The 24,789-nt window shown below is 46.6% G+C and overlaps 1 protein-coding gene across 1 annotated transcript in view; it reads left to right on the top strand.

Annotated features, from left to right (window-relative positions):
- MRS2 (magnesium transporter MRS2) overlaps nt 1-24,789 on the top strand; it is a 168,747-nt gene that overhangs the window by 55,648 nt on the left and 88,310 nt on the right. Inside the window, exons 6-7 of the mRNA XM_078687927.1 lie at nt 622-752; nt 15,213-15,329. Of these exons, the coding sequence (XP_078544053.1) occupies nt 622-752; nt 15,213-15,329 (248 nt within the window). The remainder of the gene's footprint in view (nt 1-621; nt 753-15,212; nt 15,330-24,789) is intronic.

Raw genomic sequence — 24,789 nt, 5'->3', positions numbered from 1 at the left:
TGCTGATATTAATAAATACAAATAAATATTATACGTATGCAGTACCCAACCCCACTTTGTACTAGAGAGCCGGTCGGATTCAAGAATGCATGTAAACACATCTGTCACTTATTGAAAGACACTTGCCCCTTTCTCTTTAGAACAACATGTATATTTTGTAGCTAGTTAGTGCAGTGAATCGGGCTCCCACTGTTCACCATCATAGGTCCCTGGGAAGAAACCTGGGTTTCATTCAAACTGCCAAACAATTTGTTGTTCTGACCAACTCAGAAATATCATTCCATGTAGATGTGGCACTTCAGGAAACAAATGTATAACTTTCCTTTGGTCTCAAGGTATTTTGTCCTGCACTCACCCAGCCTATTAGTAGGTGTAGTGGATTGGAATATCCTTTAGAATGTGGAGATGCTAAGGTCTGCTTGGGAGTATTTAAGACTTCAGAAACCTTTCTAGGTTCTTGAGAAAGTGTACATTCAGAGGGCTATCTATGGGTACGCAATTTCTATTTCACTGACTTATAAATTACTTGATCTAGTTTTCAATTGTGAGAGAGGATTCAAAACCAGAGCATATTCTAAAATGACGATTTTAATCCTTATTAAGGGTAATGTTGTTGTCTAGATCAACACGCTGCAGGCAAGACTGCATTTTCTGCAGCCCTACATCCTTGAGACGTTGGAAGCTCTTGTTGATCCCAAGCTTTTGTCCGTGGATAGGAGCAAACTACACATATTACTACAAAATGGCAAGAGGTAAGCATCCGAAAGTTTAGAGAAAAACATCATTCAGATTTAATTCTCCTGAACATTGATCAGATTACCAAATAATTCATTTTGTAAATGGATTTCTTTATAAATATTATATATTTGGTAAGGTGTTGCACATTAATTTCCATGCTGATTATGGTTAACCTTTGAAAATACATGTGAAATGTTGCATGATTTTTCCACTATTACAATGTTTTAGCAAACAAGCCACACTATTGTTCTTGTCCAGGGGACTTCTTTGATACAATCGCTGTGCAGCATCTTGGAACACATTATAATAAATAAACTATGTTTGAAAAACGGTCTTGTGTAGAAAATGTGCAGCATTGCTTTTTGTGAGTTCTGAAATAAAGCAAATTAAAATAGTGGGATGCTATAAGATGCATACGGCTGAACGCTACTGTAATTACCCGCTTCAACAGGGGCGGTGGGTGAGATTTTAAAGTGGTGAGGCGCAAAGTGATTTGCATAGAGCACCGCAGCGAGCGTGCACAGCGAGCGAGCCCGAACCCCAAAAGGGGGGTTTGGGGCGGTTACCCCCCCGCCCCCAAGAAAATTTTGAAAAAAAAGAAGAAAAATCGTGCATTTTCAAGCAAAATTGAGAAAGCAGGAAGGTTAATAAAGCAATTGTGAAAGTGCAGTTATTACATTAATAGATGGCATAACATATGTAGCTGCCACTGGTTGCTTAATAGAGTCGTATAGTGTGCCCATAAATCAAAACAGTGTGTGGTGCTGATATACAGGACCACAGGGGATTAAGAGAGTCATCTGTAAGAGATTCACTGTCCGCAATGAAGATTAAGGTGAAGCCTGACATATTCTTTCCATGATATCAGCGTAAACAAGGGAACAGACTAGTTCCATCGTAAGGGATAGAAAGGAAGGACCAGGCAGACAATAAAGAAGAGAAAGGTTTATGATGGGCACCCCGCTGCGAGGGGAAAAAAAATATAACAAAATAAAGAAGAAGTGAATAATAAAGGAGCACCCAAATGACTGCACTTAGTAAATCTGATGGCTACACTAAGAGCTACTGATGGATGGTTTTAGTCTGGTGGTTATGCTTAGCCCCTCAAGTAGCTCATCTTAGCCCTACCGGTTGGCTGCACTTAACCCCTCTGGTGGTTGCACTTAATTCCACCGAAGGATGCATTTAGCTCCTCTGGTGGTTACGCTTAGCCCTTCTCGTGGTTGCTCTTAGCCCCTTCAGTGGTTGCACTTAGCCCTTCCAGTGGCTGTTCCTAGCCACTCTGGAACCTGCACTTAGAGCTCATGGGGCTGTGCTTTACTCCCTCTGGTGGGTGCACAGAGCTTCAGAATGTTCAGCATGTGGTCACAGCAGTGCTTGCACTCAGCCCCTCCAGTGCTTTCACTCAGCCCTTCCAGAGAATGCTCTTAAACCCTTCAATGGTTGCACTGAGTCCTTCTGGTAGCTGCACTTACAGCCCCTGGGGTTGTACTTTAACCACCCTGCTGGCTGCGCTTAGCCCCAGAATGTGCCTCATTTGGTCGCTCCATGAGTTGCACTTAGTCTCTCTGGTGGCTGCACTTAGCTCCACAAATTAATGTATATCACTGCGCTCCGGTGTTTGTGCCTGGGTGTGCATAGTTCTTCTGCTTCGGTCTAGTGTTGACAGGGCTCATAAAAACACATTTACTAGAGGCGAGAGGGCTATGAGCGTCATTAAGATGTATCCCATCCAGGCTAGATCACCTCTTTCCCTCAGCATCACACGGCAGACATACTTTGAAGCTTTTCGACATGTGTTATGTTCCTGTTGGGAGGTTCCTCCATTCATGGCAATGCCTGCCTGATAGCACGCATGCGCCCTGTGAAAATATTCAGCTTCAGTGAGTTTCACTTCTCATCTTCATTATCAAAACCTGCTCCATCACTTCGCTCCACTGCAACTGTGTTTTTGTTAAAACATAAATTTTTGGGCAGTTTTTTTTATACCCCGAAATCTGCCAGATGGCATTGAAGCGCATACATACTGCGTAATATATGTTCAGATTAGTGTTTTTAGGTGCGTGGAGATTAAGTGATTTGTTTTGCCCATAATCACACCTGCTGTTGAGCCGACTCCGAGACTCCAAGGTGCTTCCGCAGCTCTGGTCGGTAGGCCACATTTGTTCCCGGGATCTAATTTGAAGGGCAGATGTCGCTACTGTAAGGGGCAGGCGTTCACGTTTGAAGAAAAGCAGATTTTAAAATTAAAATAAGTTCACACACGCCTTCTTGTTGCCCACTTCCCGCTGCCTAATGACTCATACAAAACTTTAAACCTCAGCGAGCTTTTATCAAAAGAAAAACAGCTCGAAAACCTTGGCTCCGATATCACAGGGAACGGCCTCGTAGTTCCACCCTCTTGAAAGCGGTCTCTGATTTTCGCACTTTACACAGAAACTACGAGCCAGGGCGCATCACGATATTTGGGCGACTCTAATAACATAGCAGCTTACTTTGCGCTAGATAAAACAAAAAAACAAACCCGGGGACTGCGTGTGAAGGGCAGGAGGGTTGCAGGCGGTTTAATACAATTAAAATGTGATGTAAAAAAAGTAAAAAACTTACTGAGCTCAGAGCTTCTGGATGGGTCCGACGACTACGGGGTTCTCTCTAGCTGAGCACAGGCGGCCTTCTGAGGACAACGTCACGGCGCGCGCGTCCAGAATGACCAATCACTGCATGGCTTCACAATGAAGTCACACAGTGATTGGCCATGCAGTGCTGAGCCTGAGCCAGTGTGCCACCCAGCCAATCCTGGTGCTGCATGCAGCGCCAGGATTGGCTAGGGGGGCACACTGACTGCTCGCCCTGGCGCCTTCCATACCACGGGGCCCGGCTACAGCAGCACCCCTCTCCCGGCCCCTTCATTCAGTAGGAGCATCTCTGGCCAGCGAGCATGCTCGGGCTAGGTGCAGCCCTAAGTTCCTCATGCACAGCGCACACCGTACTGCTGCTGGCCTGCTGACGTCTGCGCTCTGCAGACTGTCACTCAGCAGACCAGCCAGCCAGCCCCACCCCCTGCGCACACTCCCAATTCAATCGGGTGGGTCCCCACCGGACCCGCAACCTGGATTGAAGCGCTGCACTGTGACTTCAATATTCAATTCAAATATTTATTTGTGTATGCGGTGCGTCCAGGCTTAGTGGGTCTACGCCCCTATGGACGCACCGCGGCTGCGCTTCAACTACCCTACCCTCCTGGTTCGACCCTCAAAAAAAGAAAAACCATGAAGGAAATTGTGCATGTAGACATTACTCTGTCCATGAAGAAATATTACATTGATCCCTGAAGTAAAGGAACCCTAATGCTCCACTGTCCCGTTTTTTTCCCATCCCCTGATGCAGGGATTCATGAACTTACCTGGACTGGGAGGAAAGAGTCAATCTTTCCCTTATTTTCTGGTACCAGATTTCCGTTTCAAATTGATAGAAGAAATGAGAAATAAATGGAAGCAGCGCACAGGGATTGATTTAGACGATCGACATTGGGAGAGGTATTATGTTTTTTGGTTTTTTTTAAACATATTTTTATTGTAGCGAAGTCATAGAAAAAAGGCACAAAGCATACCGACATCAACACTGTTGATATGCAATCAGTAAGAGTATGCAATTCCAATGGCACTACACAGCCATGTATGGTCCACATCCCGGAGGCTGGGCGGCGTAGGATCAGGGCATGTTTATCAAAGAAGAAATTTGCGTTTGTGCTCCAAGGATATGAAACCTATCAGTGTTTTACCATTTTTGTCATTTCACATTCTTATATTACAAAACAGTTTAACAACAACTATTTACCCCTCGAATGGCATCGCTAGTACTGATCCAATAAAGTAGGACATTTGTGTGAGGGCCAGCTAAGGTCCAATCAATTTAAGGCGGTATAGACCTATGGGAATCACAGCAATATACATACATACATATTAAGGGATCTTAGCGTGGCAACGGGGGACACCTACACTGTCTCACGGCCCTCCCCTCCAGCACCCTCTCCTCCACAGTCAGACTCCGAGGCATCAGAAGAAAACAACTCAGCGCTGGTGGCATCAGAGTCATCCTCCGCCAGTCCCTCCATGCACAGTGTCCTCCAGGCAAGCAAATCATCTTGCAACTTGCCATCCCTGCGGGTGTGTTGCATGTGGGTCTCCTCAGCCAAGGCCCATTCTCTCGCGTCCCTCAGCCACATGGGAATCTCAGGCGCCCTCTGACCCATCCAAGTGATAGCCACTCGTCTCCTCGCCAAAACTAGTAGGAGTTGCAGGAACTTATAAGATAGTCTCCTTTTTTTGGGTCTGGGCACCAACGCAAGGAGACATTGGAGTGGGTCTAGCAGAAGCTGAAGCTGCGTAGCTCGAACAATATACCTCACCACCCTGCGCCAAAATTCCTGGACAAGAGGACATTCCCACGCCAAGTGCAGGAAGCCCGCCCTCCCCACTCCACATCTAGGACAATTGTGGCGTCTATCCGCCGATATACGATGGAGGGAGACCGGTGTCCTATATGTGCGGTGCACAAAATTAAAGTGTATAAGGAGGTATTATGGTTTGAACTATACTTGTTTTAGGGGTGCGAATTTTCAGCGCACAACTTTTTTTTAATGGATGTCTGCTATACTTAACGCCACGGTTTCTGAATAAATTGTTTCCTACAGTACCCGGACAATGCCCAAAGTGCAGATCTGAGGGGGATTGGTTACACGTTTTGGTCCTGCGAATCAATTTTCTGGGAAGGGATATTTCATGCGGTTAGCAGGACTGCCCAAAAAAAAATTTCCCTTTGCCAAAAGTAGCCCTCCTGGGTTTGTTGGATTCTCACTATCTGAGATTATCAGGATACAAATTTTGTTTGTAATGCAGTGTTAGTTGCCTGTTGTTTAATTACTTACCAAAAGAAGTCCCCAGTCATCCTCCGTTTCAAAGAATGGGCTACAGAAATGAGGAAAGCTAGCCAACTGGAAGCTTGGCTTCATGCTAGGATAAATAGGTGCTCCCCATATCACAGAAATTGATGAGACTGGGCTTGTAAGGTATAGGAGGTTCGAGGTTATGCATAGACACTTTATCAGTAAGAGGTAAGAATATTTGTACAGGCACTTTATAAGCATGTGGTAATAGGGAGTTGGCCCGAATAAGGGTCTCCCCTGTGAGAAAGCGTGCGGGTGAGCACGGTGACTTTAGGGGGTAGTGTCGAGAGATTGGGGAGGGCTTTGTGGATTTGCTATGAATTTGATACATGCTAGGACGTGGGATGGTTGAAGATTATTTGGGGATTGCAGTTTATACTATAAGCATTAATTATGCTGGGAGTGTAATGTACATAGCATGTTTCTCTTTTATATTGATAAGAAAACCGGTGTATTCTGTTTTATTGTAATCACCTTCTCCAAAATAAAAAAAGGACTTGGCTAGGCATTTTAGATCAGTTTGTTTCACTAGTAAAAGCCAGTTAAGGTGAACTTTTTGCTGTAACTCTGTGTTAGATTGTCCACATGAATTGATATTTTTTTCAGAAAGTAGTAAGGTAATTTTGTTCTTTCTTTTCCCCAGGGGTATTCTTTGACCATGTGTCTTTTCCACCACCATCCTGCTATCTTTGGTAGATGCATGTGATGGAAAGAAATCTCAGAAAAGAAAAGCAGTTTGTATAGTATGCCCCCCGCATCCCAACAGCATTGATAAAGATGACATATGTGAGGAAATTGCATATGTGACTTTAAAGTACCAATGATCCTCCCCATTAGGAAGGAACTACTGATAGTTGGGTCCTAATCTAGCAAAAGGGCGGGAGGAGAAAATGCCTCCATTTAGAAGGAGCCACTTTTCCTCTATCTGAGTTCCTTAGATGTGGCACTTTTGTCTTCATTTTTGCTTAATGCAGAGGCACCTTCTGTCATCCATGTTTACCAAGACTTTAGGGCTTCACCTATACCTCTAGCATTACTAACAAGAGTTTGTTAACCTGGACACACCTGATTGAGCACCCCTACGTCTGATTATGATTGACCATTTGCCGTCTCTGGAGATGACAGCCTTTGCCTATTTGGGAGCATCATTCTTTTACAGCCACTCAATTTTCACAGCCAGTAAAGATAACTCCATTATTGCTAAAACCAATAGCAATGGGTAATCAAGCATGGCAGTGGTCCCTCGTCCTTTGGAATAAAGACCACTCTGGGGCACGCCTTACTTCAGTGCTAAATATCTTTAACAATCCGGGCATCGCACCACATCCATGTGGATGACACGTCACAGACATGGCAAGGCGAGGCCTGGCTTTTCATCTATCCCGGCTCAGCCCATACAGTTCCTGCTTCAGCGCCAGGATACCCTCCCGGGTGAATTGTAGGCTATGCTGATACGAGTAACATATCACAAAACACTAGATGCAGCTGGCACAATATCAGAATGGGGAGCTTATTTAGCTAAAACACTGCATTCATTCCCTTTGAGACTTCAGTAAGAGCACCAATACAACATCGAGAAAGCTAAATATCAACACTTTAGTCCTGAAAATTCAAACTGTAATTTTTCTAAACCCTGCATCCAACCACAAGCAAGATATCAAATGCCTTAAATTCCCTACCTCCTAGAACCCTCCGTGAAGCTTTTTATTATACTGTCTTGCATACTTTTTACAAAAAAAAGCAGTACAAGAAATCCAAGTTCCCAGAAGAGGACCTTCTCTTCTTGATACTGAACCATTTGTGCTTTTCAGGCTGTTTCAGCTGTTTGCAGTGAGTTTGGCCGCTATCCTTAGGCATTATCATCTTAATGTAGATGAGTGGCCTCTATGCTAAACAGCAACAGCATCTATCCTGGTACATTCTGGGAGTAGTTTGTGTTTTTTCTTTCTAGAGACGTTTCAGAGATCCTAAAATAGTGGGTGATCACTGCAGATCAGGTAATTTTCCAAAGACTGCTGGGATAATTGTGCATGTCGACTGCCCTGGTGTTGTTTTGAGTCATTCAGAATATCTGTACTTTACCCTGCTCATGGTAAACGCGTATCAGAAAGTCCAAGCTCTCCCTTTCTCTAAAGACATGCCTTTCCGGTGTAGAAAAGAAGTTCCATAGATTAAAGGCAATTGGGACTTTAACATTGGTTGCATTAATAGGACAAAAAATTGAGTTAAAACCAAGTCATATGGCAGAGTCTTCCATAAACTGTTTCAAGGAACATTTGGCAGAGACCGTAACAAAAGCAGACACTTGCCTTCTACCAGCAAAGGTAGGAACATGCTCCCATGATCAGTGGACGAAAGTTCCCCAGGAAACGCCCAACCAACATTCAACAATGACCATATCACTGTGCCTCCTTCGCTGAAAGCTCTAATGGGATGAAGCATTTCAACCCTTCTTGCAGCATGCCAGATTATATCAAGAAACGGACTAGGGCTATATAATGTACATAGTAGCTACATGTACAGTTTTCAGAGTTCCCTGTCTAACGGAGAACACTGGCCATGAAGCACATTTTTCCTGGATCAGTTGGTGATATCAAAGGTGGTGAACAGAGTACCAGCAAAAAAAATCATGGGGACTTACATGAAAGGTCTGAAGTAGAAATGTCAGCCTTTGTCAGATGGATGTTGGTACTGCACCAGATTTTCTGTGGGCTACAGAGGGAGGTTTGGATGTGCACTGTAGATGTAAGATGCATGCTTTCAAATCACGGTGTTGCAGAGGCGATGAAACTTTGTTAGATGGTCAATAAACAGCATTGCCCTTATGGACCAGACTTTCCCCTTCAGCCTGGTTGTTTTTCACACATGCTTTTGCGAAGGCCATTAGAATTAGGATAGTCAAAAAGATGGCACAAGAGTTTGTTCTGCTTATATTGGAACAGCAGGCTGATTATGACACTTGAGTCAAGAGATCATTTAAAATTTCCAGAGAGCATACTTAAGTTTGGGTTACAATCCAAGTTATCCAATATTCAGGGGCATTTGTAGAAATAGGCATTGCAGGCGTATATTCTGATCAGAGTGAACATCAATTGTTGTCTATTGTTACCCCTTCCCAACTAAAATTGCATTGCCTGCAACAAAGGCAGGCCCTTAAGAGCTTCCTAAAAAGTAAAACTCTACCCCTTTTAAAGAAAGTTTGAGATGTCCTTGCGCATGCAGCTGCACCTGTGTCTCAACATGCGGCACATGCAATTTCTTGCCCTCCTGTTAGGCATAATGCAAGGGTTTGTTCATCTTGTGCTTTCTCTTTCTTGGTGGTAGTATTTGTTCCATTGCTTTTTTCACTTCGTAGAAATGGGGTGTGCATTTTAAAACAACCTGTCTCCTCTGACATTTTGCCTTCAATGGTAGATTTCTCACATTGCATTACATACTGCTAAAAGTGCTCAACAGCTGTCCCTCTTAGAAGCAGTATTTTATGGCAGGTGAATCTGAGTTATTTTTTTCCTTAGTCATAAGTTGCTAAGGAACCGTCTTCTGTTGATCTGCAAGAATGGGCCATACTGAAAGAGACCTTGGACTTCATAGCGGCCTGAAATTATCAGTCTGCAGTGAGGAGGGTTTAGGATTGGGTGTGGTCAGAGTCAGCAGTCCTTATCAGTACTAGTAAGAGGGTCACCTTCCCAGCCATGCAAGGGAATGTTTGGCCACACAGCATTTGCGAGAACCCCTGCGTGTACTGTCACCAAAGCCAATTGTTACACCCAACTGAGTAGCTCAGGGCTAACTTGACTCTAGGTGACCACACAAAAACATCAGGCAGTTGTACTGCACACTGCCTACGTGCCCCAAAAAGAGGCTATTTTGCATGCCAAACTAATGTGGACACCTCGGTGCAGTGGGGGCAGAGGTAATCGTAAATCATACGCTCTTATATAGCGCCTTATCACCGTAAGGTCTCAAGGTGCTTGCTTTGGGAACCCGTCCTGGTCTTTCCCTGCGAGATTACCCCTACTGGGCATCCCCAAGGTGAAGACCAGACATCCCATCGCGGTGGGGCCGTAGAGGAGATTAAGCAAGCTATTGCCCAGAGTTGCAGAGTGTGAACCCACGATTCGAGTAGGCACCGAGGCGAGAATTATCGAGGCCGTGGATATTATGAGCTCAAGACCCTGCCGCGTCGGGAATTGAACCCTGGTCCCGGGTCTGACCTCTGCATCAGGGTCTGCCTCCTCTAACCGGTGAGCCACACTTCTCCACTGGCATCCTGACTGACTCTACAGGTTTACTGACTACGGTAGGAGAGTGCGAGTGCAGAGGCAAAGTGGACTCCAAGTTTAAAGAAGACAGAATGCCCTCCTCCACAAGAAATGGAGAGCATGCAACCTTTAGACCACAATAAAGGACTAAACTGATTTTATGGGAAAGAGAAGAGACCCAGACAACCTGCACATGGTCTCCTTTTAATAACCACCCTATACCTTTCCCTGACACCAGCTAGTAATAGCATTCTATTATCTCCAGGGAAGACGGTGAAATACTCTCAAGAGCTGCACTCCAGGCAATATTGGTTAGATGCTGAACCAAGATGTGTACCTCATTTCTTGCCAGAGAGACGTATGCTTGCTTGTCTTTCAAGTCTCATTATATGAAGTGGCAGTTAAGGTGCAGTGAGCGTGTGTGATTTTCCACTACAGGAATCTGGAGTGTAGTCATCAACCACGACAAATACCTTTATGATTTGATTCAGAATTTAAATATGCATAAAGTCTGTGCTCTTTATTTTGGATAGTGGCAAAGATTGATTTTGTTGCATCATCTTCGGAATATATTTGGTTGCCCAAACTGCAAATCTTATGGTTGCATTAGAAATTAAGAGGAAATTATGCAGACTAAAGTCTTTCTCTTTAAGTGCTCTCAACTACTACAACTATCTTGCTGGTTAGTCTAAGTCTTTAGATCTTCTGTCCTTGAGAATAATCCAAAGTCTAAGAAATCCTGTGAAGACTTTAAGTTTTGTACCCAAGCAGGTAAAACTGCTACAGTATTAGCAGAGACGTTCCATGCCTTGGATATATTTTTCTATCCTCTGGCTCCCCAGTCGTATGCCACCACCCTGGATAACTACGGCCCTGCTTTGCCATTTGTTGCAGGAAAAGAATGATCGAGGGGACAGACCCTCAGCCACAAATTATCCCGGCAAAACCAATGTCTCCTCTTAGCCCTTCGTCTAACACCATCACCCACTGGAGTACTACTTTGAAACTCTGACTGCTGAGCCATCCTTAATCACAATTTCTGTGGTTTGCTAGAGACCACCAATGTTAGCTGCAGCCACTCACACCACTGGTCAGAAGGGGCCAAATTGCTAAATCTTACTTTAAGGCTATTGACGGGGTTTTGAAACCCGTCATTACAACCAACATCTTCAAGCTTGTCCTAGCTATTTCCTCCACCTGGCGACTTCTTTATGAACGAAAGCAGTTGAGGAACATCGCTTGTAACCTCATATGTGTCCTTTAGATTTGTCAAGAGGCTAGCGATGAAATACGTTTCAACAGATCCAGCACATTTAATTTTTGCATAATCTTGCATACAGAAGCACACAACATACATACATGCACGCACACAGACATGCATAACTTAACGGAACCTCAGACCAACAAGCAGCTATATATTTACACACACACTCACACTCACAATCTCTGTTTCTCTTTCTCTCTCTCTCTCTCTCTCTCTCTCCATCTCAGGCACCTATTGATATAGATCCAAATGCCCTGTCCATGGACCAAGAAACATAGAGGTACTCGCACACACACCAATAGTTATACTTGTGTACAGACTACACATAAAGACATGAGATGGATGAGCAGAAATATTGACAGCGACAGCCTCACTGCCTAAACAAACCAATACATCTGTAGACCTTCATGCATTCATACACACAGCCACCTATCTCAACAGAACGACAGATATTCAAGCACCTTTGCATACAAGGCAAATAAAAGCCGGACATGCATGTACAGCAGACCTCCAAGCAGACTTGCATACATAACTTCAGTTGTACAGGTAACCATACACACAAATTCACAGGCAAAGCCAATTCAGGCACACGTACATGGGAGAGATGAAGGCATTCAACTTAATCATGTTTGCTGTTGTCAAAAGAGTTGGTTGCTGATAAAAGTGCTCAAAACAGGTAATAATTGAAGAGCAGGTTTATTAGTACAACCATCAACAGCAAGAGCTCAACAACTGACTCTCACAACACTAGAATGGTATCATTCATCCTATGATGTAGTGTACTCTATATTCTATTAAAGTGACAGTAATCATAACACATGCTAAGGTGAATTCATTCGCTGGCTACTCCTTCGAGGAATTGCTTTACTGCGGGATTGAGTACTTCAGTCTCCATGTTTGTCCAATCCTCCTTCTTTGATTGATACATCAAAGACAATGATATACACTGCATTGCTATTTTCATCTTTTGCCTCTTAGGTACATTTATATATCTATAGCACTTGAATTTCGGCCCTGCATCGTTCTGGTACTCACATAATAGACATTTTGGACAAATTGCTACATGTATGTTTAATTCCGTTTATCCTCTCTTTAGTTTTCATTTTACAAATCATTGTTGGTTGGTGTTAGTCCAGTTGCTTCAGATGAAGCAAATAAAGACTCCATACGCAGAATTGACTTACTTGTTAAATGAAAGCCCTGTATTGAAAACATCGTGTTTGATTCATGTGGGTTATCTGGGATTACATTGCAGTCTGCATCATGTTGAGCATTTCTCATTTTCTATACAATACATACATTTGCTCTTTGTTATGTGGACAGTGTAACTAATTTTCTTTTAATGCTGTCCGAGGAAATGCATGTTTTTCTTATAAGCATCTTGCTACAGCATGAAAGAACAAGCATTGGCATAGCCAATAGGTCTCGCCTTTGGGACCTTATAAGTGTTTTGCCAGACTGATTGGCTTTGCCAATTTGTTTAGGCTATGTTGTAGAGGAGTGTACCTGCTGTGCATAGATCCAGTGGCCCAGAGCAGAATCTCCATAGATCCAGTGGGCCAGAGCAGAATCTCCATAGATCCAGTGGCCCAGAGCAGACTCTCCACTGACCAGTGGCCCAGAGCAGACTCGCCATACATCCAGTGGCCTGGGGCAAACTTTCCATAGATTCAGTGGCCCACAGAAGAGGAAGGAGGACCAGCACAGAGGAGGAAGGAAGATCCGTAAGAAGAGGGAGTGGGATCCGCACAGAAGAAGATCCACACAGGGGAGGATCTGCACAGAAGAGGGAGGAAGATTTGTGCAAAGGATGGCCTTAGATCACACAGAGGAAGAGCTGCACAGAAGATGGAGAGGGATCCACACAGAGAAGGATCTGCACAGAGGCAGGAGTAAGATCTACAAAAAAGATGGAGGAGAATCCACATAGAGGAGGATCTGCTGGGATCCGGGGCCCGAGACCATGGAATAATCTTACGTCAGCTTAGAACTGAATCTCATCTCACAACCCTCACTTTAGTAAACTGTTGAACCCGAGCTACACAACCGTGTGTTCAATTTACTGCCCAACCTGAGCATGGCACAGCCTGAGGAGGGTGGATCTCTGCCCCGCCAGTGCATCCAAATGGATTCCTAGGTCCTCGGGGTCACTTTCTTGCCTCACCATCATCCTGATTCTGTTGCTTTCTTGCATCTAGAGGCCTAAAACGGCCTAGGAGGCTTGTAATGGTGTGTAAAACTCTAACTAATAAAAAAACTGTATAAACCTGGTATTGGACTAGGGTCCCTGGGAGGGCCCGTGACAGGCAGCCTGTGCCCCCTGCACTGGGGTGCCTGTCCGTGGGCTGAATGCAGGCCTTATAAATATTACTTTAACACACGCAGGCCCGCTCCGATGCCACCTTGAGGGCAGCGCATCAAGAATGCAGCATTTGACCATTATTTAGATGGCGTGCGTGGAGGCCCAGCGGGGCCGGGGTGTCAACGCTGGCAACTTCCCATCCAATTACTGGGGTCGGGAGGAGGCGTGATAAACTCTCCGTAATCTCATTTCACCTCACTTCCTTAGCGCCATGGGATAAAGCCTGGGCCCCCAAGCTATGGCAAATCAAGGTTGCAGCTCGCAGATCTGCGGCCGGGCGGCAGGACTTTCATACTCCGGAGCCCCCCTCAGTCCCCCGCCCCTTTCCGAGGCTCATCCTTGCGATCGGAGCTACGGAACTGAGCTTACCCGTCCCTGAGTGACTGCCGTGCGGCAAGGCATGCTGGTAGGATGGAAGGGCGGCAGGCTGCATGTACTTTAAGCACCCTTCCTGCTTCAAGGGTTGTGTGTGCGCAACACAAACATTCCAATCCGTGCCTGGGACACAACAACTGCCAGGCGAGGATCACACACACAGTTCAGAAGCGGGGGCGAGTGAGCACGTCAGTGCGGTGAACACGCTAATCAAAAACAGATGGTGACATAACCCCGAACAGATGGCGCCCCTGCTCATAACCACAAGCCATGGGAGGATACATTTCCTGGGACGCACTCAAAGCCCAATACAAAAAATGCTAAAAAAACAAACACATGCACAAGCGTGTGAAAAGTCCTGAGTGATTCAAAGAAGTCGTTTTCCTAGAGCAGTGTATGCGCGCTGCTCTAGTTTCGACCTAAGTAAGGCAAATTGCTTTCCATTTTCATTCGACCAGGACATTTCTCTGCCGAGTAATGCAACATGAGAAAGAGAACACCTGTTAACCATCTTTACAACAGATTACATATTTCACTCATTCACTTTAGGAAAGATAGGATTTTTATTTTTTTTAAACGCTGACACCAAGAAAAACTGGAGCTGTGCATTAGCGTGGTTCAGCAAGTAAAATCTGCATGACATGCATGACTGTTACCTACCTACATAATTACTGACAAAGCCAATAAGCCTGTTTAAGGGATTGGTTGCCTTCTTCTTATGCCTCCAAAACATTTTAAATCAATTAAGTCAAATGTAACAGAGTGATTGAAAAAAGCTAGTTAAATATTTGTTTTCTTTCGACCACTCTTACAACAAGAAAGCAATACATAGAATGTACTCTTTCTTGTTTAGATGCATAGTAATTGCTGTTCAAAAGAACAATACCGTCTTAATTCAATATTTTGCAGTTTTCATAGGCAAATATTTTTTCTGCTGTAGTAAATTGGCACAATTAACTTATCAGAATGTAATTAAATGGTCTTCGTTATTATTCTTAGATGTTTTGGCTACTGAGTTTTGCAATGAGTTCAAATTAAATGTATGCATATCATGCCATATATGCATAAGACATCAAATGAAGGATTGTTACAGTAGGCAATATGTAGACTGTTCTTCATAGGTTAGACCCACCAACCTTATTTTGTAAAAGAAAGCCTGACATGCTTTACTTTACGTATATTTTTAATTCTTGTCTCTAAGTGAGTAAAGAGACTGTCTGGGGGAGCACTCGTCTTAATATTGCCTATTTATTTAATCTATTCTAGCCTGTCAGAGCTGGAAACGGATGTTAAAGTTTTCAAAGAAGCTGTATTAGAAATCCTGGATGATGATGAGCTAATCGAAGAGCTGTGTCTTACGAAATGGTCTGATCCACAAGTATTGTAAGTACTGTAAAGCGGTGTTGGTCAGAACCAGTTATTGTTTGCTTGTAATATTCTCCATAACCATATCCTTCTGCTGTAGAATTCTGATTGTGCATCATAGTGCTCCAACATGAAAACCATGGTTTGTCCCGTGTTCAAGACCTCTTGATATTTACACCAATAAATAACAGAAATTAACAGCCCTGTTTATTTTCTGGGCTTATAAATGTCCAGTTAATTGCAAGTTTAAAAAAAAGTTTGCTTTATTTTGGTGCAGTTTTTCTATAGAGTGAACTTTACCGTAGGGCAAATAATTCTCTACATGAGCACCACATTACATTACATTACATTACATTACTATATGTATATATATATATATATATATATGTGTATATACATGTATATGTATATGTATATGTTCCACAGGAATTCCTGCCGATCCGTGCAGAAATGACGAGCCACACCAGTATGCAGGTAAAACGTTTCGCGGGTTCATTCAAACAGACAGTGAAGACGCGTTTCGATCTCGACTGAGATCTTGGTCACATGACCATCCGAGAATTTCCCACATATTTAAAGTGACAGTGGAATGCATGACGCAGCGTGCATAGAAATAAAAGAAATATTGCCAATTCATGTCATTGAGTGCATACAGTGAAAACAAAAAGTGTTTTAAATCATCACGATATTTTAAATAGGAATGCAAGGCGTGTAAACTAAAGTATTGTTAGACCTGACATCATAGGCCTGAGTCTCTCCTCCATTTTTTCTGTTTGCCTCCTCTGTTTACGATGTTTTTGCTGGTATATTGCTTTGGGCACTGTGCCACTGCTTATCAGTGCCACAGTGCAAGTGCTCCCTATGTGAAATTTCTGTATTGATTGAATTCCATTTTTGGCTTATTTGGTTTACTGTCAGTCCCTAGTAGAGTGCACCAGGAGTGCCAGGGCTGGTAAATACAAATGCCGCTAGTGGGCTTGCAGCACGTGTTGTGCCACCCACAAGAGCGGCCTAGTAAAAGTATGTCTAAAGGTCTGCCATTGCTAGACCTACGTGCAGTCTGGTACTGTCACGCAGACTGCGCAAGTACACCTACTTGCCAGTCCCTAAACCTTCCCTTAACTTCATGTTAGTCACCCCTATGGTAGGCCCAAGGGCAGGGTGCATTGTAAGCATAAGGTAGGACAAGCTTGACAAGGGTGGCATGTCCTAATAGTGAATTACAGCCATATTCGTTTTTCACTATTGTAAGGTAACCTGCTCTCAATAAGTTAGAATGGGCTGCCAGGATTATTAATGCTATAATCCTAGCAGGTTCGGGGAGCATGGTGCAATGTCGAGTTTGGTATCCCTGAACTCAGGGTCTAATAACGCATCCGTTTGGGTGGATGGTTTTTGGACTCTGTGTTTGAAAATAGCACTTTTAGAAAGTAGCTATTTTCTTGTCTAACTGTCTACCGGTCTCTGCTGGTTCTGGTGTGCGTGTGACAGGAGCTGGGTGGCTCCAGAGGTCTGAATGAGTCAGTGTGGGATGAGTGGGGCATTTGCATTGAGAGTAGGGGAAGAGTAGCTCCTGATAGCCTGCCCTGCCTGATACAATGCTGGCTCCGCCCCCCTGCCAGGCGACTGATGACTCTGAGCCTGCCAGGGACTTTCCTGGCCCCACCTCCTGCCGGGCAACTGATGGCCCTGCCCCTGCCAGTGACAATGCTGGCTCCGCTCCAGCTGGGCGGCTGAAGACTCTGCCCTGCACATTGAATAGGCCAGGTGCCTCGGCCTGGCAACACTCACAACAAACCCGAGATGGGGGGAAATTCCCCTGCATGGACAAAGGGATCAAAGCCAAAAAGGGGTATAAGAGAAGGACCCCTGAACCAAGAATTTAGATCACTTCTGACGAGGAAACCTGAACCAAGGACAAGAAGCCTGCTGATCCAAGGACTGCCTACCCCTTCTGCCAGAGTGCTGTTTGTTGGGGGAATCCTGCAGTTGCTTCTTTATTTTTGCCAAGGAACCAGGAGAGAGGAACTGAGTGTGTACTCTCAAACTTGCTATAGAAAATCTCCAAGGGTTGGAAGAGTGCCAGCCTCCTGTTGAAGTCACAGGGCCAAAGGACTTCATCTATTTGCTAAAAGTGCTTGTTGCTGGCACCTGAAATCCAGCACCTCTGAAGAATCCAGCAATCTCGACGCCGACGGACGCCGCCGTATCCAGCTCGACATCGTGAGTAACGGCTCCAGTGTCCCGCACCTTCGACGCTGGCCGCCGGGCCCGATCGGCGCCAGTAGCGACGCCAGTGAGTAGCGAGTTCGGCTCCAGCTCCAAGTGACCCTGTGTCGACGCCGCCGCTGATCGCATCGACCCCGAGCCCTCTCGACGCCGTGAGCGCTGCTCACTCTTGCAACATCGACATCGACGACGCCGTATCCTGCTTCATCTCGTGAGCGCTGCTCCTGCCTGACTTCGGTCGACGCCGCTGCAGATCGCCCTGACTCCGAGGCCCGAACGACGCCGAAGACGCAACGCCGGACATCTCGACGCCGCTGATCATCGAGTGCTTCACTTTTCCAAGGTACTGTGTTGTGGGGGTCTGTGCGACTCCGGGCTCAACGTAGCGCTCCTCGCGGTCGACGCCGAACCTTTGGATTAACTTTGCCTCGGCGTCGTGTGACTTCCGTGTGGGTTACATTGTTGCCAAGAACTGTGTTTTAAAGAAGAAGAGTTGCTTTTGTTACTAAAGACTTTGTGCTAAGAAGAAGCCGTACTTGAACTATTATTTCTCCTTCCAAGAGTATTTATTAAGATTGTGGTATATTTTTGTCGTTATTTGGTCTTGTGCTAAGCCTTATATAAAAATCCTTATTTTTATAATACTACTGTGTCGTGTCCATTTGTAGTGTATTCACTTTATTACTGTATGTGGTCATAAATGCTTAACGCACTGCCTCTGAGATAAGCCTGTCTGCTTTGCCAAGCTACCAAGGGGGTGAGCAGGGGTTATCTTTAGTGTGTGATCCCCTTGCCCTGACTAGAAAAGGTGTGTCCCTATTTGTCAGAAGTGTATACCTCTGCCAACTAGAGACAGCCGCTTCTAACATTGGTGGGTCAGCGGTGAGGATTTGAACTTTGCATTTATGATCCATGTGCAGTGATTAGTGTGCGCTACATAGTGAAAGCAGACCATAGCGCAGCCACAATCTGTTTTGGTTGGATATCCTATTTTTGTTCTCCGCTTTCCTGAAGCTTGATTTTTGAAACTGCCAGTTTTGACCATGAGTGATGCCGGAGTCACTACCCCTGTTGTTTTTGTGGAGGAATTTGATAGGAGTAAGATAAACGACTATCCAGTAAAGCAGCTGAAATCCTTTTGCAAGCAGTTTAAAGTTCCTACCCCAGGCATCACAAGGAAAGAAGATTATCTCAAAGCATTGGAGGCCTGGTTAGAGGCCAGAGATCCTGCTAATGTGGTGGTGGTACCACTTGTGGAAGGGGAGGAGGAGGTGCCAGTGAATGGGCCCACATCCCCTCCCGGCAGCAGTGTTTCCTCCAAAGGTCTTTCTCCTGAAGAAAGAGAAGAAAGGGCGAAGGAGCGAGCATACAACATGGAGATGGCAAAACTTAAGATAGATGGGCAGTTGGAGATCGAGAATGCAAGAGGCAGGAGAGAAGCTGATATGGAGATCAAAAGGTTGGAGTTTGAAAGAGAAAAGTTAGCTTTTGAGCGTGAGAAAATGGTGAGGGACATGGAGCTAAAGGCTAAGAATTTAGAATTGAATCCCTCTGGTGGCAGCATCCCATCTGTGCCTGCGGAAAGTAGGTTTTATTTTCCCAAAGATGTGATCAAAGATTTTCAGAAGAATGAGGATATTGGTCAATGGTTTAAAGCATATGAGTTAGCATTGTTGGCCCACCGGGTCCCTGAGAAGGATTGGGGAGCGGGGTTGTGGCGTCGCTTTGTGAATGAGGGAAGAGATACCCTGTTAGACATGCCTGTTGAGGATAGGATGTCTTATACTCATATGAAAGATGCTTTAATGTTAAGGTATGGCCTAACCCCAGAAAAGTACAGACAGGCCTTTAGAGAATGTAAGAAGTTGCCTGGTACTACGTGGGTTGAATATGTGTCATTTTTTTGCAGAGCCATGGATGGTTGGTTAAAGGGCAGCAAAGTGGAAAGTTATGATGCTCTTTATGATTTGTTTGCTTGGGAGCACTTGTCTAATAACTGTTTTCCAGAGCTGCGCCAGCACCTTATTGATAGCAAGATATCTAACCCTAGAAAACTTGCTGAGGAGGCGGACCGCTGGGTCAGTACCAGGGTCCACAAGGGTCCAGTGGGAGACTCAGCCAAAGGTGGGCAGGGTCCCCAGCAGAAGAGTGGGGGGGACAAGGGTAAACAGAGGGAGTTCCAGAAAGGGCCCCAAAGTAATCCCCAAGGGAACCAAGGGAAGGGTTCCCAGCCTCCCCCTGTGAAGAAATCAGAGGCCCCGACAGGTAAACCTGGTCATAGGGGCCCCATGACCTGCTTCGCTTGTAAGCAGGTGGGACACCGTTTTTATGATCCTCAGTGTCCCTTGAAGAACTCTAGTGCACCACCCCGTGCAGCCCCCCGTCAGTTGGCGAGTGTAGCCCTGGGAGGGGAGGAGATGGTTGCCCATTGTGGGGAGGGTCCCGCAGAGATGTCCCTGGTCTCTTTAGGAGACATGGAAATGGTCCCTCCACCCCCTCTGCCTAGTAACACTAAGAAATATAGGCAGTGGGTGACCATTAATGGCCATAGAGTGGAGGCTCTCAGAGACACCGGAGCGAGTGTGACAGCTGTCAAGTGTCACTTGGTGTCCAGAGAGCAGGTTGTTCCCCACGCATTCTACCCTGTGATAGCTGCTGACAACTCCCAGAGAGAGTGTGAGGTAGCTCAGGTTCCCTTTGAATGGCGGGGGAGTTTCAGGTACTCTTCAAGTTGCTGTAAGGCCCGCCATGCCTGTTGATTGTCTCCTGGGCAATGATTTGGAAGACTCCCCTTGGGCTAAGGTGGAGAGGGAGACGCATTTGAAAATGTTGGGTGTGCCAGAGTGGGTGTGTGCAACCACTCGCTCGATGACAGCCAGTAAGGGTGTTGATGGGGTTCTGGAGCCTGAAAATTTGGGCCAGGACCCAGCTGTGAAGAGAAGAGGCAGGGGGCGCGGGAAACCGTCCCCCGTAGTTCCCGTGGTCCAGGAGGAGGCAGACCTTGAGGGGTATGCCCTGGAACCCACAGGTGAACAAGTTGCTGAACTGGGAGACCTGCCCGAGCTGACCCACTGGCAGCAGGATGGTGGTCCCTTCAGGGAAGAATTTTGTGCAGAACAGAAAGTGTGCCCTTCTCTTGTGGGTATGAGGCAGCAGGCCTCAGCCCAGCCAACAGGTGATCAGTCAGGGTCACATTTGGTCTACTGGGAGAACGATCTCCTGTATAGCGAGCCTAAGGCTGCTGAGCCTGGGTCAGCCCGTGTGCTGGTGGTACCCCAGCGCTTCAGAGCCTTCCTACTGGGGTTGGCTCATGACGTTCCGTTAGCTGGACATCTGGGGCAGGACAAGACCTATGACAGGCTTGTCACCCATTTTTATTGGCCTCAGATGAGAAGGGATACAGATATCCATTGCAAGACCTGTCAAACTTGCCAGGCAAGTGGGAAAAGCGGGCGGAAGCAGAAGGCTCCCCTCCAACCTTTTCCCGTGGTCAGTACCCCCTTTGACCGGGTGGGGATTGACATTGTTGGGCCCCTGGACCCCAAGACAGCCATGGGCAACAGGTTCATCCTGGTCTTGGTGGACCATGCCACACGGTACCCGGAAGCCATCCCTCTCCGAACAGTGACGGCCCCCGTGGTGGGACGGGCACTGATGGGTGTTTTCTCCCGAATGGGGTTCCCCAGAGAGGTGGTGTCAGACCGGGGCACCAACTTCATTTCCAACTATATGAAGTCTCTGTGGAAGGAGTGTGGGGTAACCTACAAGTTCACCACTCCTTACCACCCTCAAGGTAATGGGTTGGTTGAAAGATTCAACCGTACCCTTAAAGGCATGATTATGGGTCTTGAAGAACCAATGAGGCGTAAATGGGACGTCCTCTTGCCATGCCTGTTGTTTGCTTACCGTGAGGTGCCACAGAAGTCTCTAGGGTTCAGCCCCTTTGAGCTTTTGTATGGACACCCGGTAAGAGGACCTTTGAGTCTGGTCAAAGAAGGCTGGGAGCAATCTCCCAGGAAACCTCCCCAGGATGTATACAGTTACATGCTGGCCTTTAGGAACCAGACTAGGCGCTTCAGAGATCTTGCTCAGGCAAATCTGGAGGCCAGCCAGGAAGAGATGAAGCGGTGGTACGACCGGAATGCCACTCTGGTGGAGCTTCAACCTGGACAGAAAGTTTGGGTCATGTCCCCTGTGGAACCTTGTGCGCTCAAGGACAGGTGGACTGGACCATTTGAGATTGTGGAGAAAAAGAGCGATGTCACCTACATGGTGGACTTAAAGTCTCCCAGGAACCCCTTGCGGGTCCTGCATGTCAACCGTTTGAAGCCCCACTTAGAAAGGTCCGAAGTGGGCATGCTCCTAGCTACAGATGCTGGAATGGAGGAGGAGAGTGAGCCTCTTCCTGACCTCCTGTATGCAAACGAGCAAGATGGGTCAGTGGATGGTGTTGTCCTCTCTGACACACTGACCCCTGAGCAGCAGCAGGATTGTCGCCAACTGTTGGGACAATCCCCTGATCTGTTCTCCTTGATTCCTGGTGTCACTCAGTGGTGTGTCCATGATGTGGACACCGGGGACAGCACTCCTGTGAAGCACAAGGCTTACAGAGTGACTGACAAGGTCAGAGCATACATCAAGGAGGAGGTCTCCAAAATGTTTGCCTTAGGGGTGGTTGAGTCCTCTAGCAGTCCTTGGGCCAGCCCAGTGGTCTTGGTCCCAAAGGCTGCAGCGCCTGGTGCTTCACCGGATCTTCGGTTCTGTGTGGATTACCGAGGACTCAATTCAGTCACCAAGACTGACGCGCACCCCATCCCCAGAGCTGATGAGCTCATAGATCGGTTGGGGGCTGCCCGGTACCTCAGTACGTTTGATCTAACGTCTGGGTATTGGCAGATCGCCTTGACTGATGGGGCAAAAGAGAGGTCAGCATTCTCCACACCAGATGGGCACTACCAGTTCCGGGTTATGCCCTTTGGGATGAAGAATGCCCCTGCCACCTTCCAGAGGTTGGTCAACCAGGTCTTGGCTGGACTGGAGGATTTCAGTGCCGCCTACTTGGACGACATCGCAGTGTTCAGCGCCAGCTGGGAGGAACACTTGCGCCACCTCCAGGAAGTGTTGTTGGCCCTGCGCAGAGCAGGCCTCACAATCAAAGCCAGTAAGTGCCAGATTGGGCAGGGTTCAGTGGTGTACTTGGGGCACCAAGTAGGGAGTGGCAAGGTGGCCCCCCTGCAACCCAAGATTGATACCATCCTGGCATGGGCACCGCCCAAAACCCAGACTCAGGTGAGAGCCTTCTTGGGTCTCACGGGTTACTACAGGAGGTTTGTCAAGGATTATGGTAACATTGTGCACCCCTTGACTTCGCTGACTTCCCGGAAGCAGCCAAGACTTGTGATCTGGACTGACGCCTGTCAGACGGCCTTTGACACCCTGAAAACTGCAATGTGCACAGCCCCCATACTCCAGGCACCCGACTTTTCTAAAGAATTTGTTGTCCAGACAGACACTTCAGAGCATGGCGTGGGGGCTGTTCTAGCTCAGGTGAATGAAGAGGGCCGAGACTTACCTGTAGCCTTCATCAGTAGGAGGTTACTTCCCAGGGAACAGAGGTGGAGTGCGATAGAAAGAGAAGCATTTGCTGTGGTCTGGGCGCTGAAGAAGCTAAGACCCTACCTGTTTGGGACTCACTTCCGGGTTCAGACAGACCACAGGCCCCTCAGATGGTTGTTGCAGATGAGGGGTGAGAATCTAAAGCTGTTGAGGTGGTCCATTTCCCTACAGGGGATGGACTTCACGGTGGAACACCGCCCTGGCACAGATCACGCCAATGCTGATGGTCTGTCCAGATTTTTCCACCTTAGTGACAAGGACTCCCTAGGGTAAGGGTAGTTCTCCCCACATTTCAGCTGGAGGGGACACGTGTTAGACCTGACATCATAGGCCTGAGTCTCTCCTCCATTTTTTCTGTTTGCCTCCTCTGTTTACGATGTTTTTGCTGGTATATTGCTTTGGGCACTGTGCCACTGCTGATCAGTGCCACAGTGCAAGTGCTCCCTATGTGAAATTTCTGTATTGATTGAATTCCATGTTTGGCTTATTTGGTTTACTGTCAGTCCCTAATAGAGTGCACCAGGAGTGCCAGGGCTTGTAAATACAAATGCCGCTAGTGGGCTTGCAGCACGTGTTGTGCCACCCACAAGAGCGGCCTAGTAAAAGTATGTCTAAAGGTTTGCCATTGCTAGACCTACGTGCAGTCTGGTACTGTCACGCAGACTGCGCAAGTACACCTACATGCCAGTCCCTAAACCTTCCCTTAACTTCATGTTAGTCACCCCTATGGTAGGCCCAAGGGCAGGGTGTATTGTAAGCATAAGGTAGGACAAGCCTGACAAGGGTGGCATGTCCTAATAGTGAATTACAGCCATATTCGTTTTTCACTATTGTAAGGTAACCTGCTCTCAATAAGTTAGAATGGGCTGCCAGGATTATTAATGCTATAATCCTAGCAGGCTCGGGGAGCATGGTGCAATGTCGAGTTTGGTATCCCTGAACTCAGGGTCTAATAACGCATCCGTTTGGGTGGATGGTTTTTGGACTCTGTGTTTGAAAATAGCACTTTTAGAAAGTAGCTATTTTCTTGTCTAACTGTCTACCGGTCTCTGCTGGTTCTGGTGTGCGTGTGACAGGAGCTGGGTGGCTCCAGAGGTCTGAATGAGTCAGTGTGGGATGAGTGGGGCATTTGCATTGAGAGTAGGGGAAGAGTAGCTCCTGATAGCCTGCCCTGCCTGATACAATGCTGGCTCCGCCCCCCTGCCAGGCGACTGATGACTCTGAGCCTGCCAGGGACTTTCCTGGCCCAACCTCCTGCCGGGCAACTGATGGCCCTGCCCCTGCCAGTGACAATGCTGGCTCCGCTCCTGCTGGGCGGCTGAAGACTCTGCCCTGCACATTGAATAGGCCAGGTGCCTCGGCCTGGCAACACCCACAACAAACCCGAGATGGGGGAAATTCCCCTGCATGGACAAAGGGATCAAAGCCAAAAAGGGGTATAAGAGAAGGACCCCTGAACCAAGAATTTAGATCACTTCTGACAAGGAAACCTGAACCAAGGACAAGAAGCCTGCTGATCCAAGGACTGCCTACCCCTTCTGCCAGAGTGCTGTTTGTTGGGGGAATCCTGCAGTTGCTTCTTTATTTTTGCCAAGGAACCAGGAGAGAGGAACTGAGTGTGTACTCTCAAACT

This window comes from Lissotriton helveticus, chromosome 4_1, assembly GCF_964261635.1.
Source record: "Lissotriton helveticus chromosome 4_1, aLisHel1.1, whole genome shotgun sequence".
NCBI classification, from domain to species: Eukaryota; Metazoa; Chordata; class Amphibia; order Caudata; family Salamandridae; genus Lissotriton; species Lissotriton helveticus.
The sequence above is the reverse complement of the archived record's forward strand: the minus strand, read 5'-3'. Positions and strand labels throughout refer to the sequence as shown.